The sequence below is a fragment of the Anastrepha obliqua genome, chromosome 1 (assembly GCF_027943255.1).
Source record: "Anastrepha obliqua isolate idAnaObli1 chromosome 1, idAnaObli1_1.0, whole genome shotgun sequence".
NCBI classification, from domain to species: Eukaryota; Metazoa; Arthropoda; class Insecta; order Diptera; family Tephritidae; genus Anastrepha; species Anastrepha obliqua.
Genome location: NC_072892.1, coordinates 97,851,417 through 97,872,443, shown reverse-complemented (window position 1 = coordinate 97,872,443; position 21,027 = coordinate 97,851,417). Strand labels below are relative to the sequence as shown.

Below are 21,027 nucleotides of genomic sequence, written 5' to 3'. Positions count from 1 at the left end.
TTGAAAATGTTGTTCTGGCGTTAAACGATTCATGATGACTTGCCACACCTTACTGAACAGAAATTTCAACGCAATTTTTTCAATTCTCAGCTGTCAAATCATAGTTGTCGATAGTGATAGTTCTCATACAGCTAAAGACAACACCCGATACATTTCTTGGCTGCATTAAGTGACACCATCTTAGATGAACAATACAGAAACAAATCAAATTAAATTAAAGCGTATATCATCTAGATCATTCGAGAGGACAGGAATAAATGTTCCTTCTAAGAAACTTGTATATGAACCACCATTTCTAATAATTAGAACAAAGACGATTAACAATGCGAAGCTCCGCCTCTGCATATGTGTCAATGTCTTTTTGAAAAAAAAAAAAAAACGTTCCTAAAACACCCGCAATATTATATTTAATGTTTATTATGTATAAGGTTCTCAAAAGTTTAATAAAATGTATCACCTCCTTTCATGACTTCTCATTGCCTGGTTGCTGAACATAAGTGGGCAGTTGGAATATAGAAAAGTGATAAAGAAAAATGTTAATAATTTTTAATCTAATAATACACATCTGTATGCACATGCATAATTAAAAGATAAATGTCATCACAAATAACGGTAATTCGTTTAACTTATTGCAACCGGTTTATTTTTATGAACTTCGAAAATGAAACTTGCAAAAATTCCCAATTCTCTATAAATAAATTTTTCCATCGCAGAAGTAATCGCCTTTTTTATTCCATTTCCTTTTACACACTCTGGAGCAGCTGCAACTTGCATATTTTAATATTTCTTTTTTAGCAAATATCCTCTGCTATTGCTATTACTAATACCTACTCATATCCGCTTACTACATGCTCCTTGTTTGTATTTGAAATCATATTCTAAAATTATTGTTTCCTCTTTGAATTATGCTTTCAGGCTAAAAATGCTTTGGCAAGAACACCTGCTCGCCAAGGTGATGCACTACTCTTCAGCCCAGTCAGTTATTCGCCAATGTAAGTAAGCAATGCTATAAAGTATAAATATATTTATACTGCATACTGCAGATATACCTGTGTACTTATACATACAAATAGTGAAGATTTGATTTAAAAATATATTAGGTCGGTTCAGTTTTGTACACCGAAAATTATTTCTCGAATCACACTGGTCAAGCATAATTACAGAAATATATTTATTTATTTCAGTCTTTCAGAGAGAAGTTTTTCAAACTAATACAATTATTAAAATTTTACAAAAAGATTAAGTTTAAATTTCTTAATTTTAACATTAAAATCTATAATATTGCTGTAATTATTACACAATCGGGCACTTCGCATAATAGGTTCATTCAATTAATACTTGATATTTTTTAGTTGAATGAACAAATAAGCAATTATTTCTAAGACTATAAGACGAGATACGCGCTTGGAAGAGATTGGCCAACTCGTTGCAGTTAAAGTTGCCATTGATAACATTATAAACAGAAAATAATGAGATGTAGATTCTTCTGACAGGGATATAAGAATGATAGTATAATCAGACAGTGACTGTAGACCTAATAATTTCCGCCTGTTGATATAATAAAGAGAAACAGTTAGCCAAAAAATCTTACTGAAAGCAAATTTGATAAAAAATTCGTAGTATGAATTCCATTTTAACTAGCAATATTCGAGGCGTTTTCTCACTATGGCAATATAAAGCGACTTCCATGTCTGAGGATCTTTGAAGTTACTAATGTTTCTTCTAATAAAACCGATCATTGCATATACTTGGACAACTTTGCGTCAAAAATAGCTTTAGATCTTTCACTTCGTATCAGCGATTTAGTGCACTGTGATTTAATTTGTAATTAAATAAATAAACGTTTGATTTTTTGGTAAATGTTACCACATTAAATTTGTTTATATTGGCAATGGTTCGTTGTACACAATTGCTCAAACGCACATATGTATATCTGACAGCGGATTATTGCTGTCAGATGATTTGCTTGCCGCAAGAAGAATTTTTACATCATCAGCAATGGCAAATTTAAAATGATTCTGTAGTTTATAAAAATAATAAACAACAATGAGTCGCTGTGAGTTCCTTGCGGAATGCACGAATAAGCCTCAACTAAAGCTATAGAGACAATAGAGCCGATTTTCACAAATAACTTATTGTTATTTAGAAAGCTGGCGAAGAATTATAAGAGTTTTCCCCTGATGCCATAATATTTGAGGTTTTATAAAATAATTGAGTGATCAAATTTATCAAACGCCTTTATGCATATAAAGCATAATTATGTCAATGAAAGATTGTCCAGAATGATCGTTAGAGTTATTTCTTTGCTGTATTTTCATGATCAATTTTTTCTCACACAAAATAACCCAACCTAATATGTACCTGCATACATATATATCTATACCGAGATTAACAAAAGCATATAATTTAAAAAGGCACAATAATGGTAAATCCAAGAAAGTGAACATATGAATATGTAAGTGTACACTAGAGTTCACTATAACAGCAGCGCGACATATTGTAACCTTTAGACCATTTTTTTAATTTTTATTTTTTTTATAAAAATTTAGTTTATTCTACAATAAAATCATGTCTGACTGAAAATTCGAAATTAAAAAATAAAATGCATAAAATTGTGCATCAAATTTCAAACTTTTTAACTAGAGTTTTTACAAAAATGTGTGTAGCAATTTTATAACTCTTTAAATTTTGATATACAAGGTGAAGTCCAAAATAAACAAGACTGAGCTTAAATAGGAACGAAAGGAGCTTTGTTCTGATAACTTCGAGTTTATTTAATCAAAATAGTCTCCTCGGCCTCGATACACTGTTTTGCGCGATTTGAAAGCTTTTCGAAAGAGTGTTTCAGTTCATTGATCGGAATGTTCTTCATGATGTCGATACAAGCCTTTTGGATGGTCCTCCTTCGCGGTATTCAGGGCGAATTCGGCGAATGCGATGCAACAAACGCTTCAAAAGGCCAAGATAGAAAATTGCATCGACGGTTTGGCCCGTTGGCACGAACATCTTGTGGACAATTCCCTTGGAATCCTAAAAAGAAACTGGATTTTTGACTTCTCCAAGCAATAATCATCGTCATAAACTTATTTCATCAATTCAAATGTTTCTGTAAACGTTTTACCGATTTTAAAACAAAATTTAGTATTAGCTCTTTGTTCCAAACTCATTTTTGTACCGATGACTCCAACATACTGACACTTTAGACGCAATAATTTCGCTTCTACTGTACCGAATGTTACCAAGCTTTCACTGGAAGTCAGCTAGGGATGTACTTCCAAAAACATTTTTATGACGCCAGTCTTCTTTCTTTTAGACTTTCCCTTGTAATAAAGTACAAGTTTGAAGTGGCTCGAACATCACGTTTATTTTTGACAATTTTTTTTTTGCTGGCGGTCTTGTGCATACCTAATGCCTAACCCAGTCAGCAAAAAAAAATTATAAAATATCTGCAGCTCCAGATTTTTACTAAAATCTATGACAAAAACTTTTAAATTAGTTAATTTTTTTTTAATTTTTTACAACGCGTGAAACTTGAAGTAATACGATTTTTAATATTACACCATATTTTTGTTAAAAAGTAATAAAAAAAACGAAATTAAAAGTAAGTAAATAAAAAATAAATAAATAGTTAAAACTTTGCAATATGTCGCGCTGCTATTATTGCGAGCACAGGTGTATGTATGAATAGAAAAGCCTTTAGGCGAAACGGCAAATCTGAAACAGCTGAATAGCAAGAACTCTGTAATTGCGGAGTATGAACCATATAAAATATAATAGTGATGTACGAATTTCACATAAAAATACTTGTGTAATGTTGCATAAATACACACTTTAAAATGTGTACACATAAATCATATTTTGTTAAATAATACACAAATACATCTGATAATGGCCGGCGAAGTGCATCTAGTCATCAAATACATAGCCAAGACAGAACCTTCGCAGGTTTTTTTTTCGAAAAGTTACTCTTTTGTTCCTCGATTTTTTTAACTTTTATTACGCTCGGTTTAAGAAACATCGAAATGTTCATCATTAAATTTCGTTAGTCCATCATAACTAAATATTTGCAAAAATTTGCGTTGGAAAAATCGACCCCTTTTTGCGAAGGCTTAAAGAGTAGCCCTTTGCGCATATATGCAGATACCAGACGATCGCGGGAGCAGGTTTTCATCTTAGATCTTTGCTCTTGCTGCAAAAAGTTTCATGAAATTTTTTTTTTATTTTTCAATATGTTGATTTTTACTAAATAAAATTTTCTTAAGACAAACTTTTCTCATTTGCGATCCAAATGATCCATATACTCGTATTAAGGAGATTCTTCCTGGTAGTATTTAGGCTGGTGGTATTTAGGAAAAACGAAACTTAGAATTTAGACAGTTAGTCCCAGAAATAAAAAAACGAATGCATATTTTGCAAGTCAATCAAAATCCTATAATAACCTATTGGAAGTAAGAGCCTATAGAAAGAAAAAGAACCTGAAGTTCAGTATCGCTGGTCGAATTGAAGAAAATGTATCGTTCATTTGCTGCAAGAGTGTAAAATTTTTTTTAGATAAGTATTAAGGTGCTACTTAAATTTCAACTTTCGTAAAATATCCGCGTCTACTCCCCGTGTTTAAAAAATAATAATTGTCTTTAATTTTTTTGGTGAAACATATATTTTTGGGTTCATCTTTATAAAAGTACAGCGATGGTTAAGGTTAAAAATGTATTTTTAACAAATTTTTTACCACAGCTTCCTTTGTATGGCAAGCGTGGAAGTGAAATTGTGGGTACAAATTACTTGTGATTTGAGGTGTTTTATAAGGCTTAAGATCTATTTTATCACAAAATAGGTTAGACGTTTTCCTTTAGCTGGAATTTTAACTATCAAATGATACCAAAATGTCCAAGCTCCAAAATTTTTGCATTAGGAATTTTATCCGTGTTCGAAGCACTATTCGCCGCTGACGGCTCTGTTCTCTCGCACATTGACAAAGAGGTGACCTACGCTCTGTTATAAGGAGGAAACTTAAGTTTTATTTTACCGGATATTGTTATTGATATTTCAGACAAATGAATCTTAATTATTAGCTTAAAGTACTACATTTTCCTTGAAACAATTGTTTGATTTATGTTATATTATCCTTAATTAAAAATGTTTCAAATAATTACTTTTTAAAATTTTTCATTTACTGGGAGCAACCTTTCAATATTACGTTAAAAATACAATTAAAGACCACACTTCTTTATGTCTTAGAATATAATAAAATATAAGTAAAGTAAGTAACACCTGAAATAATTGAAAAAAATTATTGTTAAATATGGAACTCTTCAATAAGTACTGAGAAAACACCACAAACATGAGTATTGTTAATATTTTTTAAACTTATCTTCATAGGAATTATGAACTCTACAGTGGCTTTGTCGAATCGGTACCGTGAATAAAAAGAGTTGCCGTCTAATTCGAATGAATTGGCCTTTGTTTTGTAAGCATCGAAATAACGTAGCATCCTCAATAATTTCGAAATCGCTTTCAATATTTTCAAAACGAACATTTTTTTAGCTTGAAATATATAGTATTCAGACAAAAGCAAGCATGCAAGTTGTGCACGCCGAATATGCAGAAAACTAAAACTTGCTTTAATTATAATATTTTGCAACCAGGTTAAATTTAGAGTTGACTTTTACAAACAAACTCGATTCTAGCTCGTCTATGGTTAAAATAAAGCGCAGTTTTACTTGAGGTGTGTTTTAAGAGGTGCCTATGCGCTACAGTTCGCAAGCGGAGTGGTATAAATTATTTATTAATTATGCTTGATTTAACTCAAGATTTCGTTTGTTTCAAAACACGGAATAAAATTACATATCTCAATTTGATAATTTCTGTGGAATATTGCCAACACCTACCTTTACCATGATTTGTCTTTGGATTAACATATCAAAATCTTTCACTCACTAAACCAAAGCTATGAATCAGTAATTTAGTGCTTGACAGGTTAAGAAAATACTAATTCGGCTTAAATTGCTTTGGAAAAATTCATACACACATATATTTATTTCATCCCATATTTACAGTATCATAAATTTGCCTTTGCAATATTTTATTTAGGGTTGCATCACTTTTCTAGTTCATTCGTAATGCACATACACTTTTAAAAATAAGTGAATCATATTTCTCTTCTCCTTCTCACTCTTGTGAATATGCCAGCGCAACTATTAATTGTAGTACGAAATCGAACTTCAATATCAACATATGTAAAACACCTCGGGTTATCATAAAATTTACGATTATGAAATTGCAACAAACATTTGCAACTTTTTCACAAAACGCTTTTATATACTCGTAGCCATATGCGCATATATATATGTATTTATGTATGTACGTGCATAAGCATTCTTATGTTATTACCCAGTAAGAACATTGGAGGTGTTGCCAAGAAAATAGTAGTCCCACAATACCCCACGAACATCAATGGGAAATTGTTCACCAGTTCGTTGAATCTTCGTGCAACAACAGCACGGAAGATTGATAGCATAGCTTCAAGAATGATAACATGCGAGATTGGCCCCATCTGGGACGATTATTTAGAGTAATTTTTACGTAAAGTCATACTGGTGCAGTTTAGTGAGTGAAATGTGAAAATACAAGAAGGGGAAATTATACAAACAACACACGAATAAATTGCACAAGTGTGACGTCAAAGACATGACGATTCTGTCCAACTCAATGAGAGCGGAATACGAACTGACGCCATCTTTGTATTCTGTGCATCGTAATATTGATTGGACGCAGTCGTTCTTTCCGCATCAATGCGTTTAAAAGCTGGCCAGCATTCTTTTTTTCGATCTTGGTTTCACTGTTCTTGTTGTTCGTTTCAGAGGTTTCTTTTTTCTCGTTCTCATCTCGTATGAAGTTTTTCTCAAATTTATTGAAAATTCTGTTATAAAAACAAATAAAAATTAGTTCTGAATAAGTAATGAAGGGTTCGTATTCGAATCCTCAAATCAATCGCCAATCGCCTCTCTACAAACGAAGCTACGGCAAGCAAATCGTCGTCGCGTCCATTTCGAAGTGCAAAATTTACTTAATTTCGTGTGAAATGCCTGAAGTAAAAAATGAAAAAGAAAAAAAGGACTTTTTATAAACTGGTGATTTCGAAAACAATATGATAATAGCTTTTCACAAATCCTAAGCCGTTTTATATCGAAAGAAAAAATAATTTTACTTACACTTAGACCGCGTGACATGTAAATATATTTATAATGCCTGTAAAGTGGACCGTTTAATCCAAAAGTACGTAGATATCACTTTAAATTTGTCGGTAATTTTTTGTACTTTACTGGTCCTACGAAATTTAAATTCGTGTCAATTCGTTGAACAGCTGAACTGAAATAAATTTTAGAGCAATAGCAATTTGAAAAACGCAGTGCTGATTGTCCGATTATGTGTTCCCTTAGCGGGTTAGGAGGTTAGAATTTGCCCGCGGTAAGGTAGGCCTAACCGAAGGCTTCAACTGTATGAGCTTTACGACGACATAGACATAGCGCAGCGAATAAAGATCCAACGGCTGCGTTGGCTGGGTCATATCGTCCGAATGGATACAAACGCTCCGGCTTTGAAAGTATTCGATGCGGTATCAGCTGGTGGTACCAGAGGAAGAGGAAGGCCTCCTCTGCGTTGGAAAGATCAGGTGGAGAAGGACTTGGCTTCACGTGGTGTGTCCAATTGGCGCCGGTTAGCACGAGAAAGAAAAAAAGAGACTGGCGCACTTTGTTAAACTCGGCCAAAATCGCGTAAGCGGTTATCGCGCCAATTAAGAAGAAGAAGAAGATCACTACATTCAGAGCTTAAAGAGCTACTCTTCTTCTGCAATGTTAAAAGGGATTAAAAATTTTGGAGTGATGTGTATCGATCCTGACTTCGAGAAGAATGGTCGTGCATTATTTGTAGAATGATTACTTTTTTACTGAAAATTTGATTAGTCTAAAATGCAGGAGTTTTATTACACTCACTTTGACATTGATGGACTAAAGTGCACGCGAACTAATTTAACGATAGCGCTTTGGATCTTCTTCCTCTTAATTTGCGCTATAACCGCTTACGCGATTTTGGCCTAGTTTAACAAAGCGCGCCAGTCGTTTCTTTCTCGTGCTAACCTGCGCCAATTGGACACACCACGTGACGCCAAGTCCTTCTCCACCTGAAAGAAAATTGGCACTTAAATAAATTTAGGTGATCAAATACGTAATGGTATATCTAAACAATTCGGTTCGATTTATTGCCGGGTGTGAACACATGTATGTATATATGGAATATTTATGTATATGTGTGTTAAATCTTTGCGCAACTGTGTACTTGTGGTGCAAATATGCAATGAACTCTACGGGGTTCACTTTTATTGGAAACCTTTTTATTGGTTTCCAGTCATTGTATCAAAACCTCAAAATACGTGTTAAATATTAAAAAATTTGGAAATGTTAAAGAGACCAAAGTTATTGGTATCTACATTTTTTACTTATAACAGTAAATAGGATATGTAAGATGATATAGTTTTTATAAATATTTGTTTTTCTATCTCATATAAGGAAATATAAATAAAAGGAATATTAATTTTTTTTTTTAATTTCTTATATCACCCCACATCTATGTCTACCTTTTACTAAAAATATTCTATCAAATTTCTGTTTTGACTTTAACCCGTATTCTCAGCTTGTCTTAACATTTCTTTTGGCAAAATGGCATCAGGCAAATCAGATCGTTGAATTCAAATGCAAAAGCTATCAAAGTTAGTTGTCAAATTACGAAATGACAGTTCATGATAAGGCAGTGATGGCAAGAAATTCGGAAAGACAGATATATTTTAACAGTGGAAGTTCGCGATCTCGACCTGACAGATCTATTTTAATAAAGATTTTTTAATATAATACGAGTATATAGAAAGTGTAGATGTGGGGTTATAAGCAAATGAAATGTCTAAATTCATTATTTAAATAAATAATTGACATTGTTAGATTCCCTATCGAAAATGTATTTTTTATTAATTATAAATTATAATATTATGATACGACGAATACCCCGTCATTGTTGCTACAATTCCAAATAATCAAGCCAAGGTTCAGTTGCTATTTCATCCAATTGAGTGTCTGGCCAATTTTTTTTTTATTACATTTACATATATTATATAACAAAACTAATTTTATTACATAAATATCAAAACGCAGCACTGGCTACGAGGCCTTCAGCCGCCACTTTAATTAAAGTTACATATGAGTAAAAACTATTTGCTAAGTGTTAGGGCGAGTGTTAGTATCTTTAATATATTATATTTTAACGAGTCATTGTTTTTCAAGAAGTTGTATATTGTCATAATATTTTCATCCGAGGGTGTTTTAAGCAGTTTTATGATATCAACGTTGTCATAGCTGACTGATGAATTGTGCAGGATCGGGCAGAGAGTAAGTAAATGTTTGATAGTGACGATGTGGTTACAAAGAGGACATTTGGAAGGACTATCACCTGACAGTAAGTGGGCATGTGTTATGATAGTGTGCCCAATTCTTAATCTGATAAATGCCCTCATGGCACTTGTGGGTAAAGATGATGTATAAGTAATTCGCTTTTTGTCTTCATTAATTTCTGTGTAATGGCGTTCGTATGTCTTCCAATCGCTTGCATCTTCTTGGTACCTTATATGTTTGACTAGGTTGAGAATGTCGGATTTGGTTAGAATGTCGTAGACTAAAGTAGGTGTCCTTATAACATTTTTTGCAGCAGCGTCTGCATAGTAGTTTCCTTTTATTCCAGCGTGACCCGGAATCCAAGTAAGTTTAATTTTTCGAGGAGCACCGATGACTATGTCTCTAATTTATTCAATTATTGGATTGTGGTTGGACGGACACGTTATGGCTGACATACATGATTTACTATCCGTGCATATTAGAAATTTTCCTTTAGTTTTCCTAGCGTAGTAGACTGCATTTAGAATTACAGACGCTTCAGCGGTAAAGATAGAACACATTGTAGGAAGAAGCCAGTTACAGATTAATTCGACAGTGTCAGTAACAACTGCAAACGAGGTAGATTCTGCAGACTTGGAGCCATCCGTGAACAGTAACTTCCAGCCATTACTTAGGTATTTGGATTTTAGTTCAGTAAAGGTTTTTTGAAAAACTTCGTTTGTTGTGTTTTGTTTAGATAACATCAACAGTTTGCTGGGAGGAAGTATGTCATTGATCTTCCAAGGTGGATGGCTTTTTATAGTCTTCAGCTTTATGTTGGATAAAATATTGTTTTTTGTAGCAAAATCTAAGCACCTCATAATAGCTGAGTGCATTCTAGGTATTTTCGTTTTGCGTATGGCACCTGTGAAAGTTTGGTGAAGTAGTGGATTAGTGTTGTCTACCGCTTTCGCAAAAAGTTGGCGCGCAAGATCAATAATTCTATTTGGAATGCTGGGTAGTCCTGGTTCAGCAAGAATGGTGTTGGTAGGTGAGGTTGGAAATGCCCTGAGACTCCGTCGTATTGCGCAATGGTATGGTGCATTCAATACATATTTTGATATTAGATTTTGAGCAGTTTCCATATATAGGGAGCCCGTAATCAATTTTCGAAAGAAGCAGAGCTCTGACAACATTGATGATTTGTATTCGGATGAATATGTGATTGCTTAGATGAAATATATTTTACAATGTTTAGCCTAGTCATTAAAGAACTTCTAATGTATTTACAATGTTAGTTGAAGTTGTACTTAGAGTCAAAAATTAAACCTAGTATTTTAACTGTGTTTCGCATTTGATGTTAGTGTTGTTATGTGTTAGAGTTATTCCAGTGCATTTGTGTTTCCTACAAATATGAACCACATGGGTGCTCAATTCCGTTATATTTTTCTATTATTCGACTGATATCATCAAAGGCGATAATAAACAAAAATCAACACCTTGAGACTTAATTCCCCTTTATTATTCCCAGTATTAAAATATGGCCAAGGACATTAACACTATTCCCCAAACTAGTTTTCGATGTGCTTTACGTTGTTAACATAACAAAAACAAAAAATATAGTCCACTATCGATCATTGTTTAACGTTTTCTGGCAAACAAAATATTTTCCATTATGTTCCTTTGAAATCGGAGTATGTTATCTTCCATGAGCATATTACATAGGTTTACAAATAATTTCTTTCTTTCTTGGGCTTTTACCTTAGAAACAGACCATCCAATTCCTATGTAAAATCGGTTGCTGATTCTGAAAAACGATAAAATTTTTTTACTGTCATAGTTTTCGAGATACCGCCAGTTTTGGATTAGAGAAAATAAGATAGATCAATCCGTAAATCGATCAAAACAAGTTATAGATCAGATTAAAGGTAATGAAATTTGCTATCTGCGCTTTGCTATTTACAAAATTAAAAAACTAGTTATTTTTGTCAAAATATGAAAACTTTCGATTAAAATTGTAAAAAAAATGTATATATAGGAAAACGATTTCGAACATTTTTTTGTTTATCAGGTCAGTCCATAAGTTTGTATTTTACCCATAATTTCACTTTTGTACGATTTTTGCATACAAAAAATTATTCGCGGAATATAACGGAACTATGTATTTATATTTTCTTTGATATATTGTGCATTCAACAAGTGATTTTAATCGCGGATAGAAGCACGTGTTGTTAAAATATAAAATGGAATCTTCGAACGCGTATAAGAGGCATATTTTGTATTTTTTTTATAAAAGTGGTAAAAATGCAACAACTGCTGCTGCAGAAATAAACACTGTTCACGGAAAGGATACCGTGAGTGTAAGGACTGCGCACAAGTGGTTTTAAAAATTCCGAAGTGGTACTCGCAACTGCGACATAGAGGATGTCCCGCACGCTGGTCGTCCTGAAGTCTTTAACTCCGACGCCTTGCTCGAACTCGTGGAAGCTGAGCCAAATTTGACAGTCGATATGATAGCTCAAAGGTTAGATTCATCGCATGGAACAGTTCAGAGGCACCTGGTTCAGTTGGGAAAGGTTTCAAAGCTGGGAAAATGGGTTCCGCATAGACTTTGCGTCGCCAACCTTCAGCAGAGAGTGAATGTGTGTACTCAGCTGCTGCAACGGCTTGAAAATGAAAGTTTTTGGAACCGTATCGGTACTGGTGATGAAAAATAGGTCCTTTACAATAATCCTGTTCGCAAACGCCAATGTTTAGATAAAGATGAAACACCAGAACCGATCCCTAGAGATGGCCTTCAACCCAAGAAGATTCTCCTGTATATTTGGTGGGATATGGCCGGTATTATTTATTATGAACTTCTGGAACCAAACCAGACGATAACTGCTGATTATTATTCCCATCAGCTATCCAACCTGAATGAGGCACTTAAAAAAAATCTACCGTCTTTAGTGAATAGACCTGATACTTATCATATTTCTTAAACCGTACATATCTGGAAACCAGCTAATGATATCAGAATAATTGATTCTGTATTGACCAAAAATGGTCAAGGCAAAAAAGGATATTTCTATTCTCAAGCGAATAACTTTTGCATCTTTGAATGACTAAAAAAAAAATATGTAATAAAAATTTAATGAAATCGGCAATTTTAGGAACTTCAACTAGTAATAAAAAATTTTGGCGACATAATTGAAAATATTTCTTATTTATATTCTAAGTACGGTTTGTGTGGACGATGCTTAGCCAGTTGAAGTCACGAAGCTGCTCGTTGCCGCAGGATGTCTTTCAAGTAAGCCTCACAAGTTGAAATCTCCTGCTGTTACAGAAAAATAAAATTACTACCTCTTATGAACTTAATATCTTAAAGGGCCTAAGATTAAAGCATCTATCGTAAATTATGACCCATTCACTGAAACAAATTTAATAAAAGTTCAATATTTAGTACAAACCACAAATAATATTTTGTTTTGTTTCGCAGCATCACTTTATCAGGAGCAAAAAGTTAAAATGACAAATACATATCGGTGAAAATATTCGCGGTTTTAAATTTTCGTTTCACAAATTGTTTTATTTTATTTTGTGTTTTTCCTTTTTGCACTCGTATTTCGCCTCAAGTTGCTACTCACGCTTCTGGGAATTGCGAAAAAGTACGCTACAGCCGTGTAGCACAGATCGCCATCACCATCACCATCACCATCACCATCGCCATCGCCAACGTCATCCAATAGATCGCGCCAACCGACCAACTGCCACATTTTGACGCGCACTCAGCCTCACTTTTCGCATGCACATACCCATACCAGGTTACATACATACATATAAATGCACATAGCAACATAAGGCAATAATGTTTTATATGATTTTCCTATTCTGCATAATGTGATGCATCGTGCGGCGCTTGATGTTTGGCGCTTCTCATTTCACATACTACATACTTACCAACGTACACAGGAGGTTATAAATGCACATACATTTACATATACATACGTGCATCTATGTATGTATATCGTCTTACACGGCGGTACTGTGCGGCGTCTAACATTTGGTTATGCTTCTGGCATTTTGCTGCAGGTCATAGTTACGTTAGATTTTCTTTACTTCTTTGTTCCTTTTTTTCGTTTGATTGCTGGCTGTGCATTTTCTTCTTGTTGTTTTGTTTTTGTTTTTAATTTTGCATCGAATGCATTGGATTGCGAAAAAGAGTTCGTCGAATCGCCATAACGTTACTTGCAAGCGGCAATGAGCCAAGCTTTGGCCCAATTGGACTGGCTGACTGACTGATTAACTGGGCTTGCGGACAAACAGGCAGACCTGACTGAGTAACTGGCTGACTGAATGACTGAATGGATTAGTATTGGTGGGTTGAAGCTCGTGTGGGGTTATAGCTTTGGACACCAGCATTTGTCGATTTCCTAATTTTTCTACTTCTTCTTGCCTTATGCCTTATTGCTGTCATTTCATGTCCCAATTTAGTTCTGTTTTTATTTATTTGCACAAATACTCGTACATACACGTACACACATTTCGACGCATGCATTATAAGTAAATCTGCATATGTACGTAAATTCGACATTTGTGAAGTATAAAATTTTGCATCGCAATTTGATTAAAGCGGTACCGGCTATAATGTTGATAATAATGATCAAATTTTATGTCGTCTCCTTTGATTTCATTTTTGGGCAATAATTGAAAAATGGTGTCAGCGCTAGTAACTTTCCACCGTTTCGTTGCACATTGTTTTTGAGAAAATTGATGTTGGCTGGCTATTTGAGGGGCCAGTAGCGCGTTTGTTGATTGTTTGCATTCATGGATGACAACTTCCAGCAGCGTTAGTCAACTAAAATGCACAGTTAATGAGTTTTCTGTCAGTACTTGATTCGCTGTCGAATTTCCAATTACGATTATTGTAATTTTCTATTTTAGCTTAGCTAATAACATTACATTGCAATTTGATTTAAAATCGCAAATACCTTTGTCTCTCAGATTGCAAAAAACAAAAAAATATAAAAAAAAAACAATTACAAAGCACTAAATTCAAAAACTTGTCCTACCTAACTACTTAATTTTTAAAAACATCATTTCAATAAAGTGGAATGACAACAACAGCCAACGGGAAGTTCAGCAAGGAGGTATAGTTGGCTTCTAAAATGTGATTAGTATCAGTACCCCAAGGGTTGATACACTATCATCCAAACCCATTCTCTTCAGGAACTTTCAAGTTCTTATTTATGAACGTATGGCTTGGAGAAAAAATTATATACCTTCAAACCTGGCTCCCAGATATGGTTTACTGATGGGAAATTAGAAATTAGAAGATGGCAGATAGAACAGGGTCAGGAATCAATGGGCTTGAAATCAAAAAATCAATTCCAAGGGGTTTTTATCCAACAGTATTCCAGGCAGAAATACATGCCTTCAAGATCTTCCGTAGGAAAATGAGTGGAACCCATATTTACATACATTCAGATAGTCAAGCGGCTTTGAAAACCCTTCTATCAACTGCAATCAGCTCAACAATGGTAAATGACTGTCTGAACCTTTTTAAAATGTTAGGGAACTTCAACACAGTATTATTAAGTTGAATTCCTGGACATGAAGGATATGAGCGAAAGGAAATGGCTGATTATCTAGCTCAAAGAGGGGCAAATATGTCTCTACTTGGTCCTGAGCCTTTCTGTGGAGTTACAAAAGGCCACATTAACAAATTTCTCAGAAAGTGGGAGGAGAAGACATTCGTGGATGAATTCTATCGGTTAGCGACAATCGAAATAATTACTATCGGCGGGCGGAGAAACTTCGGATAAGTTACTTTACAACCTGAGATATCACTTAAACAAAATTGGTCTATCGATTTTGTGAAATGGGCACTGAAAATTCGCAACACATTCTTTGTGAATATCCTAGACTAGGCAGAAAAAGGCTGCACGACCTTGGTGGTACTGCCGTGCGTTCATATAAATTATGGAACAATAAACCTCAAAATATGGTAAAATTTTTAAAGAGCCTTAAAATATAGACACAATAGATTTCGAAATATAGACACAATAGAAGACTAACTTTGACCGAACTTTTTGTTTTCAAAAATTGTATAAACTCCCAGTTTTTTTTAATACTGGTATAGTACCATACATTTTCCGTTAGATTGCTTTGAAACATCTATCTGCTCCTCCATCGATTATTGAGTGCGGCTAGTGAGAAATAATTTAGTGCTGCAGATCTGCTGTATGCCGTTAATTCATGCCGCAATAAAAATTTATTCAACAATGATTATTAAGTAATTACTTACACACGTGTAAAACTGAGTTCCTTTTTGTTATTTTTACGAATATAAGTACAGGGTGTCAGCAGAATTAGGAATTACAAGCTATGTTAAATTAAAAAAGACTTATTATTACAAAGAAGACAAGTGCAGATATTATTCAATTTTAATTTTTTAATTATTTACGTCAGACGCACTCTTGAAATCTGGCCTTCGTACTCCGGCCACTTGCTGGAGAAGCGATGCCGGCATGCACTGACCCCGCGAACGATATTTTCTTTTAGTGCTGAGATGGTAGCTAGGTTTGTTTCATAGACTTTACTTTTCAGATACTTCTATAGAAAAAAGTTCATAGAGCTAAGATCGGTCGGCCTGGGTGGTGATATATAACCGAATCGGCCTATCAGTTTGTTAGAGAAGAAATCACGCGGTATCGACATGGTCTCTGGCGGGGTGAGCCATTTTATTAAAATCATTACTGAAGGAAGGATGTTCTCTCATTATTGGCAGAAAATAATCGCTCAGCATGTACCGATTAGATAAGATACCGCCCACAGAAATCGGACCGTCCATCTCGATGCAAGGCACAGCAAACCATCACTGTGGGACTGTGAAGTAGCTGTTGATGCTTTAATAGTAGATTGTGTCCTCAGGTCACTAATAACGGCAATTTCGCTTATTCACTCCCATTTAAACGAAAATGCGCTTCATTACTCCAAAATATACTGCTTACCTTTCGAAATCAATCCAACGTTGTCTTGCAAAAATTTTTACGCAAATTGTAATCGTTAGACGGAAGAGCTTAAGTCTAAGATCTGTGAAGTGTAAGATCCTTTGTCAATATTTCATGTACAATCGTTTTTGGAAGTTCCAAGGCAGCCGCTCTTTTGCGCACAGATTTACGCGGAATAATAGTGAGAAGGCATGCTAAATATTTTATAATAAAAGAATTTCTTTTTTAACAAAAAAAAAATAAAATATTAATTATTACTCATCAATTAGGAGGCACTTCAAATTTTACTCTGATTTTTTCACAAATATTTCTAGCTAAGGAACTTACACAGTTCAAATAAAAAACTATTTGGATGCTAATAATGACTAATAACTGTTGCCTGATTTGCCACGCTTCGCATAATGATTACACAGGGTGTTCAAGTACGGCATTACCTGCCGATGGGTGCCTACACTACAGAAATGTGCTCTAATATTTGTAACATTGATCGTAGAACCCGGCATCCAATGAATTGTAGTCTTGAAAAAATCGCTTCGACTACGGCGGCCTCGTTAATGTAACAAACAGAAATTTTCCCAACATCTGAACCCAGAATCGTCCTTTCCGAAAAAGTTAGCTTTGAGCGTTATACTAAAATCCGTTTTCTATCATTTGAATACTCACTATACGATTTACGATCAAAGTTGGATCTATCGCGATAACCCAAGGTAAAAATAATCATTTGAGTATCACTGCAAGTCATCCAAATTCTTGGGCAAGCCAACTTACATAGCTCGAACATTTTGTTATATATTTTCTGAAGCCAGTTCGGCGGGGCACATTATACATATGCATATGTATTTATATATAAAAGAATTGAGGGGTGTGCCAAGATCAGATCTTTAATCAGCTCTCAGCGATTTTGAGGGAATCAGCTGATTGGCTGATGTAACCGGAGTCATGAAAGCTTTTTGTTAACGAAAGCACTGGCCTCTGAACAACGACTAAATGACCGAGTGTATGAATACGTGCAAAATGAGCAGGCAGAATTCTGCTTCTGAGTCCCCAAAAACGTGGCAGTCGAAGTTACTCTCAAAATTTTGTTTTTCATCATAGGATAGCCAAACCTGACAATATATCATCCTTACCTTTTGAAATCGTTGAGGCAAACATTGAGGTAAAAACGGAAACAACACGAAATACTCAGCACAGGCTCAACACTCGGCTATACCTACTTATCCAGAATCGACCCCGATATACTAAACATATGTATGTGGCACATGTGGAGGCACCCCGCACGACACTAACCACCTTTTCACATGCCCTTTAAAACCTACTCATCTAACACCCCTCTCCCTCTGGACCCAACCTGTCGAAACAGCATGTTTCCTGGGCCTACCTTTAGATAAGCCAGACAAAGACGACCGGGGATATACCCTATACTGAAGGGGCTTGTATTACTGCTACAACAACTCGGTCACACGTTTTCAGAGCATTAGCACCTATCTGTGTAATGGAATCACCGCCGTATTTCTGAGCCTCTTCCGACACGTTATTTTTCCGAAATATGTTGCATGACCTAGCTGAGCAGCAACTTTCGTTTCTTCATTGGCCGAGACCAAGAAATAAAAACAGAATTGTCTGCTTTCTTGGGGGAGCTGCGGACGAGTAGAAGCATTAAGTGAAACTAAGCAGCAGCCTTCTGTACAGCTTTTCTCCTAAATACTTCAGGCATCTGGGTATCATCGAGGACTTATATATATATATAATTGGCGCGTACAGCCTTTTTTGGGGTTTGGCCGAGCTCCTCCTCCTATTTGTGGTGTGCGTCTTGATGTTATTCCACAAACGAAGGCACCTACAGTTTCAAGCCGACTCCGAACGGCAGATATTTTTATGAGAAGCTTTTTCATGACAGAAATACACTCGGAGGTTTGCCATTGGCTGCCGAGGGGCGACCGCTGTTAGAAAAATGTTTTCTTAATTTTGGAGTTTCACCGAGATTTGAACCAACGTTCTCTCTGTGAATTCCCAATGGTAGTCACGCACCAACCCATTCGGCTACGGCGGCCGCCAAGGACTTATACAGTATAATTTTTGTTAGTCAAATTTTCTGTTCAAGGAAGGAGGTGGGGGTGTATGTGTGCTTGTTGATGACGACCGAACGATGACTGAATCACAGTTGTGTTAACCGCTTCGTGAGAGCCAAGCTACTTAAATCTTAACCCCTCGAAAGCAGGGCAAATAACTAACAACACCTCATCCCTCAAAGAACTGACGCAAAAAGGAGTCGAAGTAATGCCGCATGCATACCTCGCGGCCAATGTCCTGTAAAGGTAGCCACGAAAGTCGAGAGTTGAGATTTTGTTAACCTCAGAAGATTCTTCGAGTCCCTCCAATCCACACGGTCAGAAAGATTTCAAGACCTTAGTTTGTGTAAAGCGCTCGTTGAATTGACGCAAAACCCACCTCTTCAGGAGCAGACCGCAGGTAGTCAACGGTCCTCGATCCTCTCATTTCGCGGGGAGACTACCTGGCAGGTCCCCTGGCTGGCCAGCTCATCCACCTCGCAGTTTCCTGCCCACCCAGTTAATCATACCACTTTTTGCCAAAAGTTATACTCCATTGGGGTTTAAGATTTATTTATTTATTTTATTTATTTATTCATCAATTAAAGTATAACTTAAATAGATTACTAATATTAAAGCTTAAATATAATATATGGTAAACAATACTGTACAATACATTAGTCACAATTCAAAAAGTGTATCTCCATATTAAGTCTTGATTTGAAAGTCTCTCGTGAGTTAGAGAATATATCCAAATGTTTGCATAAGTGGTTAGACTGTATTATACAACGCGCAAGCGGTTCATTTCGACTAAAATTGGTCTTGTGATAAGGTAAATGGAACATATTGCTGAGTCTTAGGTTACGAGTGGGACAATTAAAGAGTATTAGCTCCAGCAAGAAGTGACATTTGATATGATTCGTAACTATGTCTTTTATAAACATTACCGAAGAAGTTTTTCTCCGCATTTCTAAAGTTGGCAATGCTAACAAAAGACATCTACTTTTATATGCAGGCAAACTGCAAGGCCAACGAAGTGAATGAATAGCAAATCGAGTGAAACGTTTTTGAACCTTCTAAATTCTTAAAGATGACCCCATATAGAATGGATCCCAAATGATGCTGCAATATTCGAGGTTTGCTCTCACAAGAGAAAAATACAAATTTTTCAGCGTAGAGATATCCTGGAACTCCCTTGAATTTCTTATTACAAATCCAAGCATAGATCTAGACTTGGCAATCATAAAGTCTATATGTTTGGAAAACGACATTTTCGATGTAAGTATGACCCCCAAGTCTTTCTTTTCGTAAATTTTTGTGAGGGTGGTAGTGCCCAACTTGTAATCGAAATCAATCGTGACTTTTCGTCTACTGAATGAGATGTGCTGACATTTACCAGCATTAAGAGGTAAGGAGTTATCATCACACCAAGCTTCCAATCTGGCTAAGTCTTCCTGAAGTCTTATGCAGTCAGTTACTCTCTACCCGACTGTAAATTTTCAGGTCATCTGCATACATCAAACAACGTGATGTCTCGAAAACGTCTGGAATGTCATTAACAAACATTAAGAACAATAGTGACCCAAGATGGCTACCTTGAGGTACGCCTGAGGTAACTTTGATGGCATCAGATTTTATGTTATTTATACGAACGAATTGAGTTCTATCTGTTAGATAAGATGCAAGGCACTTGAGTAAGCTATGATGAAGACCAAATGAACCCAGCTTTTTAAGTAGGATACTATGGCTGACTCGATCAAACGCTTTCGAAAAATCGGTGAATATGACATCGCATTGTTGGCCTGTTTCAAATTGGTTTAAGACATAATTTGTAAATAACCATAAATTCGTAACAGTAGATCTACTCTTAACAAAGCCGTGCTGATTAGGCGATATGAGATTTGAAATTTGGAAGAAAATCAAATCATAAACTAGCTTTTCAAAGAGTTTAGGTATGCAAGAGATTTTGCAGATAGGGCGATAATTTTGGACTTCCGACTTACTTCCAGACTTATGTATCGGTATGATAAACGATTTTTTCCAATTATGTAAAAACTCACCAGAAGCTAGTGATTTATTGAAGGTAATTGTTAATGGTTTTGCTAGCGATGTAACAGTTTTTTAGTAATGTAGGAGGGAAGCCATCTTCTCCAGGAGTTGGGTCATTTGCCAAGGCCGATAGGCTCCTGAGTACATCATTAGATGAGAGCTGGAAACCTTTATTTGTTCGTGAGCTGTTAAAAGAGGTATCTTCTATTCCGGTGTCGGATTGACGAACATAAACAGATCGAAAAAAATCTGCAAAAAGATTACTAATTTTTTGAATGTCCGACAACGTTTCCCCCAAATAATGCATTTTTTCTGGAATTCCAGTGGTTTTCTTTTTACCGTTAATGAACTGCCAAAAAGATTTACAATTTTCTTTGATACCACTCTCTACTTTAGAAATGTAGTTCTGATATAAAAATTTGTTCAGAACATCGAATTCTTTTTGCAAACGATTGTACGCTTCATAAAGTTCTGCGTTATTTTTAATTTGATAATGGCGTTAGTGGTGAGTTTGAA

General features: G+C 35.3%; 1 protein-coding gene across 1 annotated transcript in view; it reads left to right on the top strand.

Moving 5' to 3' along the window:
• The first annotated feature begins 594 nt into the window (after positions 1 to 594).
• Positions 595 to 21,027, top strand: part of LOC129236110 (DNA polymerase alpha subunit B) — a 29,131-nt gene continuing 8,698 nt past the window's right edge. The window contains exons 1-2 of the mRNA XM_054870320.1: positions 595 to 612; positions 916 to 992. Of these exons, the coding sequence (XP_054726295.1) occupies positions 595 to 612; positions 916 to 992 (95 nt within the window). The remainder of the gene's footprint in view (positions 613 to 915; positions 993 to 21,027) is intronic.